This window comes from Alligator mississippiensis, chromosome 1, assembly GCF_030867095.1.
Source record: "Alligator mississippiensis isolate rAllMis1 chromosome 1, rAllMis1, whole genome shotgun sequence".
Lineage (NCBI taxonomy): Eukaryota > Metazoa > Chordata > Crocodylia > Alligatoridae > Alligator > Alligator mississippiensis.
The window spans coordinates 266375205-266399958 of NC_081824.1; the positions used below are offsets into that span (position 1 = coordinate 266375205).

A 24754-nucleotide genomic window follows, 5' to 3' on the forward strand; every position below is an offset into this window, starting at 1 on the left:
GTGAAGTAACCCAAGTAGCAGCTGTCTGCAGTGCACCTGTCAGAATAGCTCTAAAACTAACCAACAAAAAGAGCAGCCCCATCCTCCATGATTTGACTCATCTTTTTCCAAAAAAGTGGAGGGCAGGTCAGAAGAGAAAACCTTTCAAAAATAAAGGCATTGTGGCTCTTGATGTTTTTTTCTTTTGGAGTTTGAGGTTTCCAGGGGTGGAAGGGTTCAGACTAAATGCCCACTTAAAGCTGTGTTCAGATGAATGAGAAACATTTTCCTTCTCATGGATACTTGGGTGAGCTCCTCACTCCCATTGAGCTGCATGCTGATAATAGTGCTACACAGGTGAGGTAGGAGGGGGAATCATTTCCTTGAGGTACAAGTGAAGCAACCAGCTGAATACCAACCACATGCAGTGACTCGGTGCCAATAAATTCATAAGGCCTGAATCACAGTGGAGATCTTGTGAAATACTTCACTAAAAGCTTCTAATAAGTGAACCTCCTTGGAACAACACATTTATACTCTTGCTTCCTTAATGACTTGGTGCATAGGTGTATATTTTTTCAGATTGCTCCTGATTTGTGCGCCTTCCACAATTGACCAAAGAAAGTGTTTGTACTGGTTACCTATCTTAGTTTCAAATCCTAGTGGAGATAAGGTGCAGGTGGTTTTTACTTGAATAGAGTTCATTGAGATCAATGCTATCACCTCTTGCTGGGTTGCTAAGTTGCTGAGCAACTACATTAAGATAACCTGAGGAAAAAATGCACCTTTTTGCAATGAAAACATAGGCATTTTGATTTTGAAGTTGGTACTGTGTACATCCTATTGATTTTATACTTTACCTCACTTTGGCTCTCTCTGCACATTAGTTATTGTGCAATTAACTATGACCAGCTCCATATACAAAGTAGCTACCACACAATAAAAAGATCCAACCAGCTAGTTAGACCTCTAAACTGTGTACTAATTTTATAGTTGGTTGCTATCCAGCTTTAATTTGCATGTGTAGCAAGGAATACATTGTGTGATAGCAATCTGCTGGTCCTCTGGCATCCCAGGGTACATTGCTCCATCTCCGTATAAACTTCTTTGAAAAAGAGCAAGGAAGAAACCCCTGCCCAGCATAGTTCTGACCCCGAGGTTCATTCTCTTTACATAGCAGCACCCAGCAGGAGAAATACAACACTGTCCCTCATATGCCGGTACAGATCATATGATCAGGGACACCCCTGCCATGCTGGAGCATTCTGGGCAGCAGCAGGCATGGTGGGGGGAGAACCCCTGCCACTTCTCTCCACCCAGGCCTGGAGCCAAGGACCTGCTCAGCCACAGGCAGTCTGGACCTCTTGGGCAACAGAAAGCATGGGGCGGGGAGGGGGAATTCCCCAGTGCTTAGGGTGGTAACCTTTTCAAAATGGAAAGGCAGGACAAATGCCTGCCTCCTCTGCACTGGTGGTACAGCCAGAGCAAAGCTTGAGCGGAGCAAGGGCAGATGCGGGCTGCCTGCTGCAGGCTTGGGGCTCCTCACCCTGCTTCCTTTCCCTCAGGAGCACTGAGCCTGCCATGTGCCCCCTGCCTGCAGCAGGGGGTACAACTCCATGCCGCCACCACCCCTGCTGCTGCCAGGAGGGCATGCGGCCAGTGCAGGGCTCCTGAGGGAAAGGCAGCAGGGCAGGGGGCCCCGAGCCCACAGCAGACAACTCACATGTGCCCCCGCCCTGCACACAAATCTGTGGGGGGGGGGGGGGGCTGTACATACAGTAGCACCCCCACACACACACACACACACGCACACTCCATGGATGAGCTGACTGGCTCTGTGCTGCTCCCTGCCCCAGTCCTGGACCCTGTGCACCACCCTGGCTGGGCAGCACCGCCAGCCCGTGCCCCACTCCCTCACTTCCCCCCTCACATCCCATCCCTCCCTCCCCTGCCATAGACTTACCTGCAGGAAGTTGCTCTCCATGTGGCCAGGCTGTATTCCCAGCCATGTGCATGTGTGTACCTGCACACATGCACGTAGTGCTCCCTGCATCCCATTCCCAGCAGCCCCATACAGACTGGAATTCTGCAAGGGGGCACCCACTGTTTCCTGATCCCTACACGATAGTGCAAATCCAGGACTGTCCCACCCAACTAGGGTAAGGTGGTCACCCTACCAGTGCTTGCTGCTTCCCAGTAGACCAGACTGGCTGTGGTTGGGCAGGGTATCCCTAGCTCCCTGCACTTGCACAGAGAAGGTTGGGGTGGGGGTTGATTCCCACCCCACCCCTGCTGCAGCTTGGGAGACCAGGGCTATGCTCCAGTTGGGCAGGGTAGCTCTGACTCCATGCAGGGGCCAGGGGAACTGAGGGGTGGATATCCCCTTTCTCTCCCAGCTTGTTTCTCCAGGCCTAGCCCATGGACCCAGGGGAATGACTCCCGAGTAGTTATTTAATTCTTTCAGCAGTGTTGCTGACCAATGACAGCTCCCCAGTGAGAGCTGACCAATGAGAGTGGTCAGCAGCAGTAGCACAAGCTGTTATTTCTTTTTCCTTTCTTCTGACAGCCTGTCCTATGCAGTTAACCATGCACATGGTATGATGTCTTCATCGCGCAAGGAAAGCACTGCTGCGATTGAAATAACATCTAGATGTTGTAACTGAAATTTTGTAACTGTTGTATTGGCTACTTTTGGTAACAAATCTCTTATCTGTAGATAAAGATGGCGCTATGTGAAAAGTGTTGACTTGTCACTTGAGCCTAAAGTGATTGCCAATTACTTGAATTTTCCTGGATCTTTGAAGTTAACTTTGTAACCTGTTTCTTCATTAAATGTTTAGAGTCAGATTTTCAAAGATATTGAGGCACCTTAATATGCAGTGATACACACTTTGTGGTGTTTTCAAAAGCACCAACCCGCTGTGCACCTCAAGGTGTTTCAGTGCCTTTGAAGGTTTAAATCTGAAGAACCATGCTCATGTTACTGGGCTCTGTAGTGTGGTGTCAAGTCCAATAGATCCCAAATGTTCCTTGATTTGACAATTACAACATACTTCCTCAGCAGCACGACCTTTTGGGAAACTTTATGGATCCAAATAAAAAATGCAAATTACTAGTGAATATCCATGCTGAGGAGGTGGACACTGAAGTAAGATGCTTGAGTAAGATGCTCACAAGTAGCAATTACACCATCTTGAGTAACTGTACCTACCCTCTCTTCCAGGTGTTTGCTGAACCTTCGGTCAGCCTGTTTGCCCTGGAATGTTGTAAGGGCAGAGAATTGCACTTTAAAGATGCTGTCAGCTCTGTTTTGAATGAGGACCTTCACTTTTACACCCGGTCTGTGTGGGTGAGAAGCGGATTGTAAGTACAGCTAGAATATTTCAGAGCACCTTATTGCAGAATACAATATTGAGTCCTTTGATCCCCTTGATAAGTGCTTTGCTATAAGCTCCAAAGGACTGTGGTTATACAAATAAATGTCAGTAATTTGCAAAGCTCTTCTATTAGCTCTGTTATGTGTTGCATGCTTTACAGTGGCATTATTGGTAGGTTTGTCAAGTCAGTGCTATGAATAGTGGCCCTTGGTATAAAACTTGTTCCCAACTTCAGAAATTCTGTTTAAATTTAAAGTTAATTGTGCGTATTAACTGTGGCTGCAGAGCTGCCCTGCACAGCTTTGCCATAATGCTTTAAATTCTGTTGTAATGTGGTTTTAAAAAGGAATATATAAAATTTTGCACATCCCAGGAGGCATTATTTTTCTGTGGAGCAACATACAGAAACTTCTCTTCTCCTTAATTAACTACAGAGAAGCCCAGGGGTGTGTGGCTTTGTGGTGAGTTTTCTTGGCCTCATATTTGGTGGCAGAGCAATTAAATGGGATGCTAGAGGCCATGTCACGGACAAGCACAGTGGACTGAGCAGCACTAGCCTTTCCCCTCTGGTCCTCAGTATCATCTCCTCACCTATTCCTTATGGTCTCTGGCTATGTTAGCAGGCCTTCTACATCTCAGGGGAGTCAGGGCATGTGTGGGAGATGGGGTGATTCTGTCCTGGGGAACTAGCAGGAAATGTACTTTCCTACCTCTGGAACCAAGAGTTCTAGTCATTTTGTATATCCCTACCCCTGGAACATTTCACTGAGTTGCCTGGTGGCTTTTCACCTTCTGAGCATTTTTCAGGGTTTAAGAGACCAAATGGAAATAATCGCTGCCCCTTCAGAAAACCGAGTCGTCGCTGAGTATTGAAGGTCTATGTGATGAACAATTAAGTTGGACTTCCCTATAGACAGTCTTCCCCCCTCCCCCCTACACACACACACACACACACACACACACACACACACATATATATATACATAAATCACTGGCAGATAATGAGAAGAGCTCTGCAGCCTGAAGCAGGTAAATATTGGAGAGGACCATACTCGACAGCAGGAAAATGAAGAAGAGCTCCACAATCTGGCTTAGTTATGAAAGATTGAAGGAGCTGGAATGAGATTTTTAGAGTAGATGCAGAAAGGGTAGCTCTGGCTGTCCAAAAAGGAGGTGTGATGTACAGTGTTGCACTTGCTGCAAGTCCTTAGGTTGCAGAGCACTGAGGGCATTTGGTATTTACCAAGCTTCCAGGCTTTGCTGGTAGCCACATGGGGCTGGGAAGGGATTTTCCTCTTCTGTTGCTACCTTTCAGGGGGGTTTGTTTGGGTTTTGTTGGGGGGGTTTTCAAGTTTCTCAGAAAAATTGGGTGTTGGCTGCAGCCATGGCTGAAGATTTTGACTGGGGTATGCCAGTGCTCTCTTTGGAGCTAAAACTCAGAGATTCCTTGCTAGAGGGTTTTGCCCATACACTTGGGATCAGATTGATTACCACAGCTAGAGTCAGGAAGGAATTTTATCCCATTGTCAGGTTAGTATGAACTGGGGAGGTTTTGCCTTCCTCAGTACTGGGGACGCATGGCCCGCTTCCCTGGATCTCCCAAGTGCATTTCAAGTAGCTTTGCAGGAGCAGGACACTGATTGCTGTTGTTCCCCTGCTTTACCTCTCACAGGTTAGTGTGTTATTGTGCAACACAGTTGACTACATAGTTTTAGTAAGAGGTTAGTCAAGGTTTTGTATGGGATAGTTCAGATAGGCAAAATCCTGCCTCAGACAGCTGGGTCCATTGTCCCAGTAGAAGATGAGCCTTGCATAAATCAGGAAGTGAAAGGCAAGAAACAGGCTTGTGTATGTGGCATGGGATCTTGCTGCCATGCACAGGCATAGATTTGTAATGGAAGATAGGATAAGATGGGGAGGTCAGTCTGGAGGAGCCAATGCAGGTGGCCTGGGTTGGTGGGGATAGGGGTCCTTGCTAGACCTTAAAGGCGATTGCAGCCTGGTAGATCAAAGTTGTGAGTTAAGTTTTTCTGTGGTTTTAAAGTTCAGTGAAAATGCAGCAGAGGCCTTTAAACTCTAAATGTGCTGAGAACTGTATTGGCAACATTTGCCATTGACACTAGAACAGGCTTCAAATTAAATGTGAAAAGGTCATAAGTACTAATGGTGCTTTCAAAATGCCTAGCCTACAGCGTACTGGAAGTGGTCTTTGAACTTCCTAGCATGCATTTCAAACAACAAAATACATATTTCTCTGCATATTTGCTCTGCTCAGCTACACACGCTTTGCAAATCAAAAAAGGAGGTTCAGTCCTAATCCTACTGGAATACACACCTTTGTGTCTGCATTCCTTTAATCAAGGGTTGTGTCACTCAGGAGATGGAACTAATTGTGCTACAAGGATTTTCTTCTTGGGCACTGAATTATAGTCTCTTGTACCCTATTGAATACCAGTAGCGAGCACCATAGTTTTATGACTATAATCAACATTTGTTTCATTATTATAATTATTTTTTACTTTCCCTGTCTCCTGGCTCTTAAACACAAAGCCAGTACTTAGGGCATGGGCTGTTCATTTTAAATGAGGCTATTGTCCACCACTGGGACTAAAATTGCTTTCATTAAGTCACGTTGCATGAGTGCATTGCAAAAAAAAAAAAAAAGTCCTGAAATAAAATAATAAGGAAGAAATATTATAGATGGTTTTCAGCTTCTTTGAATCTCTGTTGTTCCAGCTCCCCTATAGGCACAAATATGTACTGTCTCTGAATGAAGGTTGTATGATTAGAATGACTTTCTCCCAAATGTGTATAATAGAAAAGCATTTTATGGGCCCTTGATGTGTTTGCTGACCTGTCTTTCTTACTCGTAGCAAACCAGAAAAACCCACTGTGCAGAGTTTTACTGTTTTGTTACATGAGTTATCTGAATAGGTTTCAGTAATGAAGTCCATACATAAAACACTTTAAAACCATGCACCAAGTGGCTGATGTGTAAAAGAGTAAATGAAGTAAAGTGGAGTCCAGGATGCCATGGGGCTATACTGAACCATGTCTCCTCTGCAGCCCTCCCTCTGTTCCCTCCTGCCTGCACTTACCCTCTCTGCAGAGGCCAGATAGCTACCTAGTAAGCTCAGGCAGCTTGAGCTTTCCAGTGAGGCAGAGATTTGTTGTCAGCCCCTACCACAGGCAGCCATGATAGATGGTGGGAGACCAGGAGGAAGTCAGCAACTTGGAGGGTTTATGGCTGAGAGAAAAAGAGGCAGAGTATATTTTTGTGCCAGTATACATGGCCTCAGCATTGCATTCTGTTACTACAGTAGTAATGTTATGATTCACATAGGATCACTTACTGTGTTTTAACCATGAATAAAGTTCTCATACTTGTTCTCAGTCCGGGGGTGCGGTTTGATGTAGTAGGTTTGGCTCTTTTGGAGTGTTTCACACTCCAATTGCATATGATCCCTTTTTGCTCTGTGAGCACGAAAGGGCGTAACAGTGACAGTGTGGGGCAAGACTTGCACTTAAAGCACTAGAGGAGCACTGTCATTTTCGCATGACAGTACACATTTAGTAAGCTATTACCATGGAAAAAAAATTAGGGTTTAAAAATATTGTTGCAGATGTTATTTTGTATCATTATTTTCCCAGCCATCATTCTTACATACCCTGGGTGTTTTCTGTTTCCAGGTGGGTTGCTTATGAAGGAGGCAATTTCCTAGGAAAACAAATTCTACTAGAACCCAGCAAGATTTCAAATTGGAGTGAGTTCAGTGGCTGGAAAGTAATTGGCTCCCTTCGTCCTCTGAAGCAGGTACTTCTTACAGGAAAGGTTGCTTTGAGAATAAACCAAGTGTCTCTCCCCTACCTTCCTACTTTTATTTAAAAGACGTTAAATTTGGTACTGAAAAATTTCAGAATAAGTCCTAATTCCACCAAAATCTGTGAGATTTCTGCCATTAATGAGAATTGGACCAGCATTCCCCTGCTTTGACAGGCAATAGGCCATTCTGAAAGTCCACTTAAGGGAATCTTTTACCCCGATTGCAGTGGGCTAGGGAAGAGTAATTATTTTCTACACCATTTTGTTCTAAATTGATTTAATGAAAACTGGTGCTCTGTTAAAGCTCTTAATTTCTCCTAGATTCTCCACCATTCTTGTTTTTGTCATATAGCAATACCGTATTTGCCTAAATCCAAGACAGCTTTGAATTTAAGACATCCCCCCAATAATTTGATTCTACCCATGGAAAATTTATAAATTTCTTGTAATTTGCCATGTATGGAATCTAACTATTGGAGGGTCATCTTAAATGCATCCCCACACCCTGCTGTGGCAGGGAAAGCCTGGCCCCTACCCCTTGACCCCTGCACCTTGCTCCCTGCCACTTGTCCCCCCCACACTCCCTGGGCCCCCTCCTGCCTACCTCCCTTTGCCCCTGCCCCCTGACACCTCCCCCCCATTTGCTTCCCCTTGCCAGGCCTCTGTCTTCTGGCACCTGTTTCACCCCTGCTGCTTGCCCCAAGCCTGGCCCTTGCCTGCCCGCTTCCCTGCTGTGCCTGCACCTCCCCCCACCCCTGCCCTCTCCTGCCACACACCCACCACTTACCCTGAGTTGCAGGTTTGGCTCTGGCTCTGACCTGGGGCACAGAGCTCATGCTGGCTCTGGCCCCTGCCGAGCCAGACAGCAGTGGTTAAGGGAGCAACAACTCAGTCGGACCGACCTCTACTGCTGCTTCTTCCTGGCCAGGCAGGGGCTGGAGCTACAGCCACAACTCGGGGTAAGTAGGAAGGGCAGGGCAGAGGCAGCAGGGAACAGATGGAAGCAGAGGCAGCTGGGGCAGTGGAGATGCCAGGGGCAGAGGCTGCAGCTCTGACTCAAAGCCCAGATCAGGGCTAGAGCTGCAGCAGCTGCTTGCCCCCTTCCCCTCCCCGCCCCCACCCCCCATATGTGAATCTAAAACATGGGACTTTTTCCCCATGCTGAATGGAAAAAAAACCTCATCTTGGATTCAAGTCTATATATTAATATGCAAAACAGGTTTGTTTGGGGCTTCTGCAGTCATAAAGTCATAGAAAATTAGGGTTGGAAGGGACCTCGGGAGGTCATCTACTCCAACCCCCTGCTCAAAGTAGGACCAGCTCCAACTAAATCATCCCAGCCAAAGCTTTGTCCAGCCAGGTCTTAAAAACCTCCAAGGACAGAGATGCCACCACCTCTCTGGGCACCCTGTTCCAGTGAGAAAATTCTTCCTAATATCCAACCTAAATTTCCCTTGCTGTAATTTGAGACCATTGCTCTTTGTTCTGTTATCTGCCACAACTGAAAACAGTCTAGCTCCATCCTCTTTTGAAACCCCCCTTCAGGTAGTTGAAGGCTACTATTAAATCCCCTCTCAGTCTTCTCTTCCCTAGACTAAATAAGCCAAGCTCTCTCAGCCTTTCCTCATAAGTCATGTGCCCCAGCCTCCTCACCATTTTTGTCCCCTCCACTGGACTTTCTCCAGTTTGTCCACATCCATTCTGCAGTGGGGGGCCCAAAACTGGACACGATTGTGACCTCACACAAATGTGACCTCACCAGTGCTGACTAAAGGGGAATAATCACTTCCCTGGACCTAATGGCAACACTCCTACCAATGCAGCCCAGTATGCCATTAGCCTTCTTTGCAACAAGAGCACACTGTTAGTTCCTATTCAGCTTATTGTCCACTGTGACCCCCAGGTCCTTTTCTGCAGAGCTGCTTCCTAGCCAGTCACCCCCCAGCCTGTACTGGTGCATGGGATTGCTCCGTCCTAAGTGCAGGACTTTGCACTTGTCCTTGTTGAACCTCATGAGATTTCTTTTAGCCAAATCTCCAATTTGTCTAGGTCACTCTGAATCTTAGCCCTATCCTCCAGTGTATCTACTATTCTCCCCAGCTTGGTGTCATGTGCAACCTTGCTGAGAGTATGCTCTATGCCATCTTCCAGGTCAGTGATAAATACATTGAACAAAACTGACCCCAGGACCAACCCCTGGGGGACTCCACTTGATATCGGCTGCCAACTAGATATTGAGCCATTGATTCATACCCTCTGAGCACAATGCTCCAGCCAGTTTTCTACCTACCTTACAGTCCATTCATCTAATCTGCACTTCCTGGGCTTGCCTGTGAGAATGCTGTGGGAGTCTGTATCAAAAGCCTTGCTAAAGTCAAGGTACACCACATTCACTGGTCTCCTGCATCTTGTCATAGAAGGCAATCAGGTTGGTCAGGCATGGCTTGCCCTTAGTGAATCCATGCTGAGTGTTCCTAATCACCTTCTCCTACAAGTGTTTGGAAATGGATTCCTTGAGAATCTGCTCCATGATTTTTCCAGGGACCAAGGTGAGGCTGACTGCTCTGTAGTTCCCTGGATCCTCCTTTTTTCCCTTTCTTAAATATGGGCACTATTTTTGCCCTTCTCCAATCATCCAGGACTTCTCCTGATCTCCATGAGTTTTCAAAGATGATGGCCAGTCGCTCTGCAATCACATCAGCCAACTCCCTCAGCACCGTTGGGTGCATCCCATCCAGCCCCATGGACCTGTATATGTCCAGCTTTTCTAAATAGTCCCTGATCTTTTATTTTGCCACTGCTGGCTGCTCATCTCCTCCCCAAACTGTGCTGCCCAGTGCAGTAGTCTGGGAGCTGATCTTGCCTGTGAAGACTGAGGCGAAATAGGCATTGAGTACTTCAGTCTTTTCTGCATCCTCTGTCACAAGTTTGCCTCCCCCATTCAGTAAAAGACCCACATTTCCCTGATCCTTCTCTTGCTACTAACATACTTGTAGAAACCCTTCTTGTTAGACTTCACATCCCTTGCTAGCTGCAACTCCAATTGCTCTTTGGCCTTCCTGACTTCATCCCTGCATACCCAAGCAATGCTCGTATATTCTTCCCTGGTTATTTGTCAAAGTTTCCACTTCTTATAAGCTTCCTTTTTGTTATTTAGTTTACTGAAGAGTTCCCTGCTAAGCCAAGCTGGTTACTTCTGCCATACTTGCTAGTCTTCCTGCACATTGGGATGGTTTGTTCCTGCACTCTTCGTAAGTCTGTTTTAAAGTAGACCCAGCTCTTCTGGACTCCTCTCCCCCTCAGTCTGACTTCCCAGAAGATCCTGCCCATGAGTCTGCTTTCCTGAAGTCAAGGGTCCTTAGTCTGCTGCTCTCCATCTTTCCTTTCCTCAGGATCCTGAACTCAATCATCTCATGGTCACTACTGCCCAAGTTGCCATCCACTAACTCCCCACCAATTCTTCCCTGTTTGTGAGCAGCAGGTAGAGAAGAGCACAGGCCCTAGTTGGCCACTCCAGCACTTGCATCAGGACTCTAGCACTCTCCAAAAACTTCCTAGTCCTCGGCATAGATTTGAAGAGCTGGAATTATACTCCCTGATGCTATTATTGCATTTTTCCCATTTTGTAAGGCGGATTTGGACATTTTTAATAATAGACTAATTTGGGGAAATATAACAGTGAACCAGGAGGATCACTGAGCTGGGTTAACAGACTTTTGGTATTCTGAAAAGATAATAGAAACTTCTAAGAATATTACTTCCAGTGCTTTCAAATCCAGCTAGTAAGCGATCCTATTCCGATGTTGGCTACAAAGAAATCTGAGTCGAGAAAACAATTTGCTGTAAAAAAGTCAGAATTTTCTTAGTATTGTGGCTTTTCACCTAATAGTCCACAGTTTTCTTGCGGTTGAGATGATTAAAGGGTAGGGGTTTTATTGTGTGTACTAGGCTGCAGTTAAAATATTTTCTTAACCTTTGAATAGTATTTTAAATGGTATGTTAAACATTTCTCATGTCACACTTGTTGCACTTATTTACCAGTGTCTTACTCTGACAGCTAAGCATTTTAGATATGCTGCCAGGTGCCATAAATACTTGGATTATAGTAACACAGGAGGTAAAAATAGCTATTTGCATATTACTGCTCTGTGCAGAGTAGACCGAAAGTCACCTGTCTTTACGTTGCTGACATGCACCTCTGCACAAAAAGAGCTGGGCACAGCTACCTGTGTAGCCAGTTATTCCTTACAGCACAGGGCAGGAAGGTTGCCCGAGAGTCCTGAGAGACACTCCCTTCCAAAACCAACTGTGTGTGTTGCTCCATTGAGCTGCCACTGAGCAGCTGGCCCAGGTTCGTACTGTCTTCTAAAGTTATAGTTTCATTTCAGAAATGTGTGCGCCCTTCATATCATGTGCCTTGGGGGCACACAGATACATCTTCAGGTCTCTTCTGTTGCCATCCTATGAATTCCTAAAAAGCCAAAATATATTGCCAAGGTGTTAAAATGCATTCCCCTGCCCCACTCAGATATACATGTGAATCTGTTTAGGTTGGTGAACCATGTATGTTTTTGTCTAGCCACAAGTTTCTTTGGAGTTAGGGATATGTTGTGTTCCTCTGGGACCAGAACAGTATTGCAAAGATCACCTGAAGTTTGTTTACTTGCTGGTTCCCCCAACCCCCTTCATTCTTCACGATTTGCACTACCACAACATCATTTTGGGGTCTTATACGTGTGCTCCAAGGTGAGGGGAAGAGGAGTGTTTTAATTAAAGTGGTTCTCAGGAGCCAACCTAACTAAAACACCCTCAGTGTCTCATGTATTCAGCATCCCACATTTCAAAATGGCAGCAGGGGTATTTTAACTAAAGCTTATTCCACAAGCTTTAGTTAAAATTCCCCCTGCTGCCATTTTGAAATGCAGGGATGCTGAATACACGAGATGCTGCAGCACGCCAGAGCGTTTTGATTAATCGCATCTGCTTTAACATGTTCTAATCAGAATACATCAAAGCAGGTGTAAAAGTTCCTTTAGTTCTCAGCTAAGTATGTTTCAAAGAGCAAAAACAATGAAAAATAGTGAATTTGTTTGAAATGACTGAAGTTCAATCGATGGGCAGAAATAATTGGCTTGATAGCTTTATAAGGCATGTTCCCTACTAGTGGTAGAATATAATTCTGCATGTTACATTGGTGGATCCCATAGTGTGGGTTTTTCAGGCAAAAGTTTGCCTTAATGAGTAAGTTCCTTGTTTAGGCTTTAGTTTATTGGGGAAAAAAGGAAGTTCAAAGCTGCTGGATGAACTTCCCCCTTGGTTAAAAATAAAGTAAAAAAGCCCTCTTCCCTGACTCTGCGTTCTCCACTGGCTTTGTCTTGCTGATCCAGAATTGCCTGTAGGAAGGTAACACAGGCAATTGATTCTAAAGCTAACATTTCTCAATGGCCTGACAGACTTAATCCTTTTAACTTCTGAATATGCTGAGTAAATGGTGAAACCAGGTCCACAACCAGTATTTTGTTACTTCAAGACCAAGAAGCCTAACTAAAAAAAGCACCTCCCACATTCAGCATCTCAATTAGAGACCTGCCCCCCTTCCCCCCATAGCTGCTTGCTGCCATTCACCACCTATGAAGGGTTTGCAGTGTTGGTTTTTGTAGCACATGTGTTTACACTCCAAGATTATTTTGCAGTCCCCTGTCTGAAACTGAACATGCAAAAACACCTGAGAAGGGCAATATGTTAGGCTGACAAATTAAAGAATGCTACCTACATGGGCTGTACCTACCTCTTCTACAGCCTGGCTGATGCACTTGTTTTTTAACACTTTCAGCCAGCTGTCTACCTCCGAATAAAGAATCAAGCCGAAGAAAAATATTTAACCGTTTCTGGAAACCTAACAGATGTAAGAGCTACATCAGTGTGTGTCTCTCCCTACAATGGCAAGCATACACAGATCTGGCACTACTGTCGAGGACTCCTCAAAGCCAAGGTAAGCCACTGAATCTTTGACGTACAGCGAATTGACACGCATGCCTTTTATCTTGACTGTGTGCCTTTTTGCATTCAGCCCCTCTCTCTGCTTGCATTTTCTTCAACCAAAATTTTTCTTAATGACTCCCCACATGGATCAAAAGAGGCAAGAGTGCTCAAAAGCCCCCATGGCTCACCAAAAGCATCCACAAACACCTCAAAGCCAAAAAGGAGGCATATACCCAATGGAAGGAAGGGGCCATCACCAAGGAGGATTATACCTCCTTGGCTTAAGATTGTAGGGGGGCTATTAGGAAGGCCAAGGCAGAGATGGAACTGGGACTAGCAATCCGGGTCAAAGATAACAAAAAGTCCTTTTTTAAATACATAGCGGGTAAAAAGAAGGTACCATGTAACATGGGGCCTCTGCAGGACATGCTTGGTAATCTGGTGGTAGCACCAGATGACAAAGCTAACCTCTTTAACAGATTCTTTGCTTCCATTTTTCTGAGCAGGGACAGGGACATCCCCCCCTGGGATCCCCGACGGACACAGGGGAGGCGCAGCCAGCCCCAGGGTCAGTAAGGACCTAGTCAGGGAGTTTCTGGTGGTACCAGGTGTGTTCAAATCAGGAGGTCCTGACGATCTCCACCCCAGAGTGCTGAGGGAGTTGGCAGAGGTCATTGCAGGACACCTGGCACAGCTTTACGAGCACTCATGGTGCTCTGGTGAGGTGCCTGACGACTGGAAAAGGGCCAATGTGGTCCTCATTTTCAAAAAAGGGAGGAAAGAGGACCCAGGAAACTATAGGCCTCTTAGTCTTACCTTGGTCTCGGGGAAGCTCTTTGAGAAAATTATCCAGGAGCACATCTGCGAGGGGCCAGCAGGGGAGTTTATGCTTAGGGGCAACCAACACAGCTTCATTAGAGGCAGGTCCTGTCAGACCAACCTGGTGACCTTCTATGACCAGGTCACAAAAGCCTTGGACGCAGGTGTCGTGGTGGACGTAGTTTTCCTGGACTTTAGGAAGGCCTTCAACACTGTCTCTCACCCCATCCTCATTAAAAAATTAGGTGTCTATGCTGTCAATGCCTACACAGTCAGATGGGTTGCAAATTGGCTGGAGGGCCACACCCAGAGAGTGGTGGTGGACAGGTCATTTTCGACCTGGAGAGATGTGGGCAGTGGGGTTCCCCAGGGCTCAGTCCTTGGTCCCGCACTGTTCAATATCTTCATCAGCGATTTGGATGAGGGGGTGAAAAGCACCTTGTTCAAGTCTGCAGATGACACTAAGATGTGGGGAGAAATGAGCACACTAGAAGAGATGGACACGCCTCAACTAGATCTCGACAGATTACAGAGGTGGGCTGATGAGAAAAGGATGGGTTTCAATATGGACAAGTGCAAGGTGTTGCACCTGGGGAGGAAGAACCAGCAGCATACCTGCAGGCTGGGGAACTCCCCTCTCGTCAGCGGAGAGGCAGAAAAGGATTTTGAAATCACTGTTGATTCCAAGATGAACATGGGCCACCAATGTGGGGACGCAGTCAGGAAGGCTAACTGCACTTTGTCATGCACCCACAGATGCCTCACGAGCAGGTCCAAAGAGGTGATCCTCCCCCTCTATGCGACATTGGTCAGGCTGCAGTTGGAGTACTGCGTCCAGTTCTGGGCGCCGCACTTCAGGAGGGATGTGGCCAGCATCGAGATGGTCCAGAGGAGGACCACTCACATGATTAGGGGGCAGCAGGGCAGGCCCTACGAGGAGAGGCTACAGGACCTGAACCTGTTCAGCCTCCACAAGAGAAGGCTGAGAGGGGATATGGTGGCCGCCTATAAACTTGCCAGGGGGGGACCAGCAGGCAATGGGAGAGTCCCTGTTCCCCCAAGCACTACCGAGGGTAACAAGGAACAACAGCCATAAGTTGACGGAGAGTAGATTTAGACTAGACTTCAGGAGATACTACTTCACAGTCAGGGCGGCTAGGATCTGGAACCAACTTCCAAGGGAAGTGGTGCTCGCCCCTACCCTGGGGGTCTTCAAAAGGAAACTAGACAGCCACCTAGCTGGGGTCGTTCGACCCCAGCATTCTTTCCCGCCCAGGGCAGGGGGTCGGACTAGATGATCTTCTTCGGTCCCTTCTGCCCCTACCTACTACGAAACTGAGACTCAGGTTCTTCTAGCACCATTTCTCTTGTGTGTTTCAAAGACTGATCCTTGGTATTGTCTCAGTTGGTCTACAGTTTCCTCTCCAAGGGCACATCTACATGAGATGTTTACTGTGCATGAAACTAATAAATTCTGCAGCAAGGTAGTACTTATTAATACCTACTACCCTGCTGCAGAGGTTTTTTTTCACGCACATGTGTAGCCACTGACCAGCTGGCTGGAACATAAGAGTGCTTCAGTGCCAGGGCTGCCTGCTAGCTAGCCCCATACTGAAGTACCTTCGTTCCCCAGCCAGCCCCTCTGCAGTACATAGAGTTGGGTTAGAGCAGCTCGTGGCTGGCAGGCTGAACCCCTAAGCCCCTCTGCATGCTGGGGCTGCTCCAATCTGGCTCAATGTGCTGCAGTCTGGGCCCGCATGCAGACAGTCACCTGGTAACTTCCCAGGAGCAATAAATTGCGGAGCAATAAACTCCGCAGTTTATGGCTGCCCCCTAATGGCACATGTAGACACACCCAGTAGGAGCCAGGCCAGTTAGAGGTCTGTGAAGGATAGTGTAAGCACTAGGGTTACAATAGGCATAACATGTATTTGAAAATGCTCTTAAATCTGTGCATATTTCTAAACCAGTTTCTTCAGCTTTTCAGCCTGACTACAAGAGTAAGCGATAGCTCCTGGAAAAGGGAGACACTACAATCTTGGGGCTCAGTTGTGCTGAGCTGGGGCCCATGCAGACCGCTATGTCCATGGGCTGTGCTCCTAGAACTCCTCAGAGTGTACAGGGGGAGTGCTTTTGCTATTCCCTTTCAAGGGATGCAGTGTTCCCTGTGTGAGCTGAGACCAGATGATCGTGACCCCTCCTTTCCAGTGCAGTTCTGAAAGCAACACCTGTGCCTCCTTCCAAACAGATGCTATGTTGTGGTTAGCAGGCCTTTTTGCACAGTCCCCCACATAAATATGGCCTTCTGATTTTAAAAAGCAACCTGAAAAGGGCTAAAGAATTGCTTTATGGTGCACAAAGGCAATCTGAAAGGTCTGTATCATTCTAATAGAAATATACTTGTTTAACTGAGTAACAGGAGCAATGTCATGGTCATCGTCTCAGTAAACGGGCTGCTACTCGTAGCCACAATGAATAAACAGCTTCTAGTTTACTGGCAGACTATGTAACTCATGACAGCAGTTTCATTTTAAGGTGTCAGTGAGTGAAGCAGAAAAGAGCATATAAAAGCCAGCAATGACAATCAGATTCTATTGCTTTTTCTCCATTTCTTAGGCAATTGATGCCTGCCTTGATGTCATCGGGGGCCGAGATGTACCTGGAGCTAAAGTAGCGCTATGGGCGGAACACAGAAAAGACAGGCAGAAATGGAGACTCAATAAGGATGGAACCATTAGTTCATATCTCAGTGACCAGCTAGTCCTTGATATCAAAGGTACCAAAAGGCTCATCTACACACACAGTGCATGTTTGCTGGTATATCCAGTTATGGCTGGGACTGAATATTGGACATGATTATTCCAGTGTTTGGTATTCTCAAGCAGTTGATGATGTTAAACACAATTAGCTCCCTTCAGCTGTGGAAGTGTTCCTAAATCAGCAGATACAAAGGTTTCATTTTTTGTTGATCTCAGTTAATGCAACTGGAAAGCAGCCATAACCCACTAAACATGGGCAACTGTCACCAGCTCGTGTTGCCCAAGAACATTTACTAAGGGGAATACTTTGAAAATGACCAGAGATTAATTTAGGTTTAATATGGGCCTCATGCATGAAGACACAAGTGTATTTCCATGTTGCTCCTCATCAGTTTTGCTTCAACAGAACTGCGATGAAGGAATGAATGCAGTGCTATGGAGTAGCAGTTGTATAAGATGCTAACGCAAGTCGTAGACACGCATCAAATCTCCAGATGTACACTAGCCTTCCCTTTACTGCCACCCTCTTGTGGCAAACTGAAAAACAGCCAAAGAATATAAAATACAACCCATCTACTGCATTGCCCTATCTAGAGTCAATTCACCTTCTAGCACAGTTAAAAGACAGGAACTGCAGTTTCTCAAGCTAGATGTCTACTGTTGTAGCACTTGATGAAACCAGTGTTACAATTAGTCTGTACTCAAGTGCAGGCTTCTCTTCATCCTTAGTTGCCAAGATGCACTGAAAAAGCTGAAACTATATGGCAGGCACAGAAAGGCATTACTAGAGTAATAGCTGGACCTACCATATGGTATTATAGACAACCATGGGTGATAGAAAGTGATCTGCATACCATTAGATGAGGGGGAATCCATCCAAGATGAACTGTTTTTAAAATATGGTTCATGTTTAAAAATAAAAACATTAAACTGTGACAGTCAAATAAATCAGGATCTCTGAGTCAAAGCCCACCATTAATAGGGTAGTTCTTGCTCTCTATACAAAAGGTTAAGTAAGTATCCAGTAGTTTTATAAATAGCTGGTTCCTAACATATTAAATACAAACTAAAATATTTACAAGTAATAGAGATGCTAACTTTTAAAATAGGAAATGAGACGCTTTAAAAACGCTGTGGAACAGAGTGAATTTTTGTAATATGTATAGAAATCATTTAAATCTGTGCTGCTTTATCCAGTGCAAAACCTAATACTGAAATGGCCAAGGGAGTGCATACTCTTGATGAGGAACCTGAAGAGAGAGATTAAAAAAGCAGCTATAAATAGCAGTTCCTTTGGAATGTTTTACTGTTTAATGGAGGGACTTGGGGTAAATGGTATTCAGTGCAAAATGCACTACAGTACTTATACTGCTTATAGTAGAGAGAGAGACAAACCTTATTACTGTATCTAGGAAGTCAAACTTTTCGGTGAAGTCCTTCAGAGAATAACCCCTTGGGTATTTTCCTATTGTGGCAATATAGGCCTTTAAAATGCACTAGTATTTGTAGCTGGAATTCTGGATCAGCCCATGGCAAGAAGTGCACAGGAGTGTAAGGGTTGGCTGAGAACCAGAGATGTCTATAGCAGACAATTCTTTAATGCACCCTGGGGAAAAAGGGCTTTAGGAGTGTCTTCCCTGCTCTCAGAAACATGTACAAGAGCAATAGAGTTCATTCTAAATATGAATCAGGCAGTCTGCTGTCTTTCTGGCAGTAGCACTAGTACCTATACAACAGAAAGGTGCAGGAGGCTATTGGTCCCCTCTAAGTAGTTGCCATGGCACAGACAGGGCAGAATTCAGAGTGGAGGGATCAGGAAAGGGAGAAGTTCAAGACAGACCCTAGAAGTAGCAAGCAACTTAATCTGCTTAGGGACATAGAATGCTAGTGGGAAAAGCAGTGGGGGGATGAACTGAAGTTCTGGTTGGGACAGAGGCTTAAAGGGATGAGGATGAACAAGGAGTTTAGATAGGAAGACATATGAGACTGGATCAGCAAGTAAAGAATCTGATGTGGAAATGTAGATGAATGATGCCACCACAAAAGGAAAACAAAGGAGACCGTGAAAAGTATCCATACTTAATTAGGACTCAGTGGGCATGTCTACATCTGCAATTCATGCAAAGCAATAAACTCCGAAGTTTACTGCTGTTTGAACATGTGCCTGGGACTACAGCATACTGAGCTGGGGTAGAACAGCCCTGGCTGGCTGGGGACCTGGGAGATCAGCTAGCCCAAGGCTGCTCCCCACAGCTCAGTGTGCTGTAGAAGAGCTGGCTGAGGCACAAGGGTGCTTCAGTGTGGAGCTAGCCAGCAGGCAAGCCCAATACTGAACAACCCTCATGCCCAGCCAACCAGGGCAGCATCTACACATGTACTGCTGCAGAGTTTCTTACTCTTATTCTGCAGCAGAATAGTGCTTCTATTTACAAGAGCTATCCTGCTGAGAAGTAAATTAGTTTACTCCAGCCTAAAAAGGACACACATATAGACACCAAGATGTTTACTGTGCAGCTAATTAGTCCACGCCATCATGTGTAGATGCACCCAGCACCTTGTGTGGTAGGGATTAATTACACCAATACATAAAAACATTAAGGACATACCCAACTTAGAGAGCTAAGCACGGCCACCATCAAGCCTACTAGAGATCCAGGTCTCTTGCATCTATAGGTGAGCACCATAGAGCAGCCTGGTCAGGTGGTTCCAGGCTTGAAGCATGCGGGCAGGGCATGCTCAAGAACACCCCAGCTAGAACACATTGGTCCTATAGTGTGGACATGGCCAAAGCAATCTGTCCAGATGAGCTAGCCTTGGGAGAGAAATTTAGTCTCCTGTAGATACCCTCTGAACAACCATAAACCTCTTTCCATAGCTAAAGCCCCTTCATAGCTTTTTATATAAGTAGGAAAGACTTCTGTCCTATTTTTATAACTCATGATTCATATAACAACTAAATAGTGTGCTTAGCTTTGAAATGAGTGCCTTCTTTTTATGGGAACTGAGTTCTGCTAGGATTTTTAACTTAGCTGATTTTCTGACTCTGCTCATACAAGTGCACGTATTTAAAATTGCAGCTAAGTGTATTTGTTTTATTACTGAATCTGCATAACAGTTAACACCTTTTTTTCAGGGGGAAGTTATTATGACAGGAGCTATATCATTGTAAATCATCCCCTGGAGGGTGAACGTTCACAAAAATGGAACATTGAAATTTTGTGAGAAAACTGCTGCCGGCTCTGAAAATCCTGGAGACATGAACCTACACAGTGTATGAATGCTTTCAGAAGGAACTACTGAAGTCGCATGCCACTGGAATGCTAATCAAGACATCTACTCTGTTCTTCCTCCACAAGGCACTGACTCCAGAAGGAACTGAATTTTTGCACAACTGTAGAGGAGCTCATAATTTATGTTTTTCCTTATTCCCACAGACTTCCCGCTGAGGCCTTCCTCCTTTTGAAGCACCATTTAATCCTTTGTATTTCATTACTACACCTGTTCAGTTTATCCTTACCAATTCAGTGAATGCAAAGATAAGCTAGAAATGTTGTAGTTCAACTGTACTATCCCTTTGGATCATTGTCATTCCTTTCTCTCCAGAAACTGGAGAAGCTCACTGATTAATGTACTAGTTTTTCAGCTCTGGTGATTCAGACTCAGCTCTTATTTTACATCTCAGAATTCAGCCCTTGCTTATGTGCCATTTAAATAAGTGTACTGGGGAAGCCTATGCCTGAAATTCCAGGCCAGTCCTATGGTGGGGCTCTGCTGACTGGGTTTAATGAGGAAAGGCCAGATCCTCACCTGCTTAAAGCTGTAGTTAGGACCCCTGAATCTAGGACAGTTTATGGTTAAACATAGTTCTGAAGGCAGGGGCCTATTTCTATCCATCTAACTGACACAGATGGCATAGAAAGGAGGCATTATTATTTAGTTAGAACAATGTCACATAATGCAGATACTTTAGACCAGTGGTGCTCAACCTTTTGTCCCCACAGGGCCAGGCTGTGAGGTGAATCAGGCCCTGGGCCCAGTACCACCTAGTCCAGGAACCAGAATTGGACCCCAGGGTGCTGGCAGTGGCCCCATCCTACCCCCCCATACCAGGACTGGACTCTGGAGTCTGGCACTGTCTCCCCTTTCCTTAGCCCCTGCCCAGCCCTGCATCCTGGGTTTGGGTACCCCATGCAGCATGCGGGGCCTAGGGCTCCCCATGGGTCTGGAAACTGAGTAGCAAAGGGAAGGTGCCATCACTCCCTTGTCAAATTTCTGGACCTGTGGGAAGCACTGCAGGCTGAATGACACAGCGCTGCAGGCCAGGTGTTTGAGTACCCCTGCTGTTGAGCAGACCTGTTAGATTAAATCACTGATATTCTACTGTATATAATTTTAAATTATTTGTTGGGCTTGAAACCAGAGCAAAGTCAATAGTGGATATATATAAGTGTGTATATTATCTAACTAATGTGCAACTGTGCTAATATGCTGCTCCTCCAACTTTCCTTTGGCAAAATGAGAGAGGGTATAGGGTATAATATAATGCATGTTAACTACCTTGTGGGTCATTAGCACATTGCAGTTCTTTCCCCTCTGCTTCAGGCAATTGTTCATTCTTTGGGAAAAGATCTTAATGTGTTGGTGACTGCTAGAATCACAACACTATGCAACTCTCCTTATGCTGAAAGAAGCATGATTAGGAACTTTGTTCCATCTTAAATGAAATACAAATACATTCCACTGTTGTGGGTGGAAGGTGTTCAAAACTAAATTGGCAGTGTTAGCCTAGGATAATATTCAGAGTTCCGTGACCATCTGGAATGGAGAAAACTACCCCCCAAACACACCTCAATTCTAGTTTGTATGTCACTACTTGAATTGGCTTTTACATGCAGTTCAAAGTATGATGTGGTCTTCCTGTCCAATGACTGTTCTAGCTCCTGCATTTTATAAGAGTATAGAGGAGCTAAAACACAAAAGCCAAAAAAAGATTAATTTCCTACAACTATCCTTATTCGAGTCTTACATTCAAACATGACTCCTCCCAGTGTACCTTAAGTTTCAATTTTGGCTAGAAATGAGTGAAACATGGAAGCCTATTTTTGTATGAAATGAGATGGAATTCTACAAAGCAATATTTTAACTCACCTTATTGCACTTACTGTTTTACATTGACAAGTTAATCATGCAGCCACTCTTGCATCGTTCTGATTTTCTGAGTAAGTCTTTCAATGTATATATTTTTTCAACTAAAGTATGTGTATATGTTTAGATATTTCTCTGTCAGTCTAGCAATATACCAAACAAGTCCTAAATGATTTTTGCTTTCTAGAAGTAGCTAAAAAAGCCTACATGCCCAATCCCTAGTCCACACTAAACAATGCATAATTGTATTCAGTGTGCCAGTGTTACAAAAGAAAGAAAAGCAGGATGTTTTACTTAAAGATCTTGAATGTAAATTGCTAAATATATATATATATATATATATAAAAAAAAATATATATTTTATTGTATGAAAGTTTGAGAAGATCCTTTTGCTCTATAGTTTTGTACTGACTGTCTAAATGCAATAATTTTGTTCTTAAAACACTCAAGCATAAAAATGACTTCCAAAGAGCAGAGACTGCCAGTTACCCAACTCACAAATGTGATCTGCCTATTATGTTTTTTCTATGCCAGTAGATTGCGGTCTTAAAATAAAACATAACCACATTGTGTTTTGTTAGTCCATCACTTGGAAACAATAGTACTGTGTACAACCTCTCCTCATGTATGTAGCTACTTCAGGTGTTGGTCAAAAAGTGCTGAACCAATAACCTAATGGGAGGGGACTGTAGGTTGAGGGAACTAGTGTTGGTTATCTGGCCCTACCATACCATTAGTTATACCCCATTTGTGTGGATGTCTTCAGAAATAGGATATCTGTAAGATACAGGAAAGATGAATGCTGACTAAAGATTACTGAAGGGCTCAAATGTGAAATACTTACTTGCCAATTAGCACATTCACATATAAACAAAACTTTGGCTATTTTTAACTAGAAAATCCATTTTCTGAAAGGATAAATGCATATCCTCTCTGAGTTCAGTGTGTGTGTGGGGGGGAGGGGGTGTGCATACATGCACACACGCATACCAGTAGCATCTTGTGCAAGGTACTTGGGTGCGAAATTTGTCTCAGTGAATAACGAGACAAATTTATCAAGATAAAATTATCTCCTGTAACAAGATAAAATTTACAGGACAAATTTTACTATAAAACAATAACAAATACAATAACAAAAGAATAACCATAAATGAAAACTTACCACTATCCTCTGGGTCCCACTCACTCCAACCTCATTGCTAGGATTGTGTTTACTCCCCTCCCTTTATGTAACAACTTGGTTCACAAAGAAAAAAAAACCTCAAGAAATTACATTGAGTGAGAAATGATGTGTGGGGTAAGCTTCCTAGCTTCCTCATTAACTATTTTTGCAACAGCTATTTCAATTTCGTTAACTTTTACCTCCATGTAGTCAGATACACAAATAGAAAAGACCCATCATATGGTGGTGTCTTGCTGACTTTACCAAGAATGTTGCATGCTGAGCAATTAGAAGGAAGACATAAGCCCATATGCAATAGCTATACTTTAAGTACAGCAGAGTGAAAACAGCTGGGGAAACATCAGAGCCAGTAGGTAACATGAGGTACAAGATAATGGCCCCCCACACACGCACACATTTTGGTAGCAGGGAAGCACTGTCCTAGCCTTAGAACAGCAGCAGACTCTCAATGGGTTGTATTTGTGACTTGGCTTTGCACTAGACTTGTTCTTCTTGTATCATGAAATGTTTACTATGAATTGGTAACTGCGTTTTGAACATAAATCCCAACCTGGTGTAACTCCAACTTGATTATTAAGCAAAACCTGCTGAAATGAAACAGACATGTCTATAAAAGATCATTGCATCAGCTTCTGAATTGTGTGGTATATCCTTAGGGAACACAATTTCTTGCTCACCAGTCTCAGAGAGCAGAATGGGAAGAGCAGAAGGCCAGCATCCTACATGCTTTCAAAAATTTGAGTCTTTCTGCTACTACCCTGTGTCCAACTACATTATTCTCATATTTATGATTTCAAACTGTCATACTCCTTTCAAGCTTAGCTTTTCTTGAGAGAGAGTCTCTTTAGGAAGAGAGTGACTGGCATCACAAAAAAAGGGAGAAACAATCCACACACCACAGCATAAAGACACTGAGGGAAGAGCCTAGATAGAACAACACACTTTTTTTTTTTAACCAGTTTTTTTTTAGAGGTCAATACAAGAAGGAATCAGATAATTCTTTGTAAGTATGTGCTCAAGGGAAGAGATGTGATGTTCCAGGAGAGTGACTGATTCACAAAAGATTCAGATTACTTCAATGAGACATTCAGTCCAGAGGGATAAAACAAGGTTTTCTTTCTCTGCATCAGAACTGAGACGCAGTTCCTTCACACAGACAGTAGCACTTGTCCAAATTTGCTTCAATGCATCCACGTGAGATAAAGGAAAACGTAATCCATGGGTCTAAAAAAATTAAAAGAACTGCTCAAGTACAAGTTACACCATTTCTCCCATGATATGGTGAGTTTAATACACAGCTCACTGCTTAACTGTACCACCCCCACTTGCCCTGGTGCTATTTCACTGGGGCAAGCTGCAGCATAATAGCAATGAGATTATTCAGGTCATCCATGTTTCCTGGTTTATTCTGCTGCCTTCCTTAAAACAACTCTGTGAAGGTCACAACCTGTGTCCTGCCCTGATGTCATGTCCCTAGAGCTTATTCCATTGCCCAGGGCTGTATCTATGCTCAGAGATAACCTGACATCCCTTTTCCCCTCCTTACTAGGAACTGACTTTTCCTCTAGGAACTGTCCACAGCCAACACCCTTCACAGACTTTATGTCATCCAGCAGTTCCACCCCATCACTTCCCCTGCAGTGGAGATGGTTGAGAAACCAGTGCAACATCTTAGCTTGACTAGAAT

The 24754-nt window shown here is 44.6% G+C and overlaps 2 protein-coding genes across 5 annotated transcripts in view; one reads left to right on the forward strand and one right to left on the reverse strand.

Moving 5' to 3' along the window:
* CRYBG3 (crystallin beta-gamma domain containing 3) overlaps window positions 1-22456 on the forward strand; it is a 155092-nt gene extending 132636 nt beyond the window's left edge. Inside the window, exons 18-22 of the mRNA XM_059720590.1 lie at window positions 3203-3342; window positions 7047-7170; window positions 13013-13171; window positions 16597-16756; window positions 19873-22456. Of these exons, the coding sequence (XP_059576573.1) occupies window positions 3203-3342; window positions 7047-7170; window positions 13013-13171; window positions 16597-16756; window positions 19873-19961 (672 nt within the window). The 3' untranslated portion in view covers window positions 19962-22456. The remainder of the gene's footprint in view (window positions 1-3202; window positions 3343-7046; window positions 7171-13012; window positions 13172-16596; window positions 16757-19872) is intronic.
* The window catches only part of RIOX2 (ribosomal oxygenase 2), a 70139-nt gene that overhangs the window by 17037 nt on the left and 28348 nt on the right, over window positions 1-24754 (reverse strand). For 3 of the 4 annotated variants that reach the window (XM_014599101.3, XM_059720591.1, XM_059720592.1), the window contains exon 10: window positions 22969-24291. The exons of the other annotated variant lie outside the window; for it this stretch is intronic. In XM_014599101.3, coding sequence (XP_014454587.2) covers window positions 24133-24291 — 159 coding nt within the window. In that variant the 3' untranslated portion in view covers window positions 22969-24132. Of the gene's footprint in view, window positions 1-22968; window positions 24292-24754 lie in introns of those variants that run through there. 4 annotated transcript variants of the gene reach the window in all.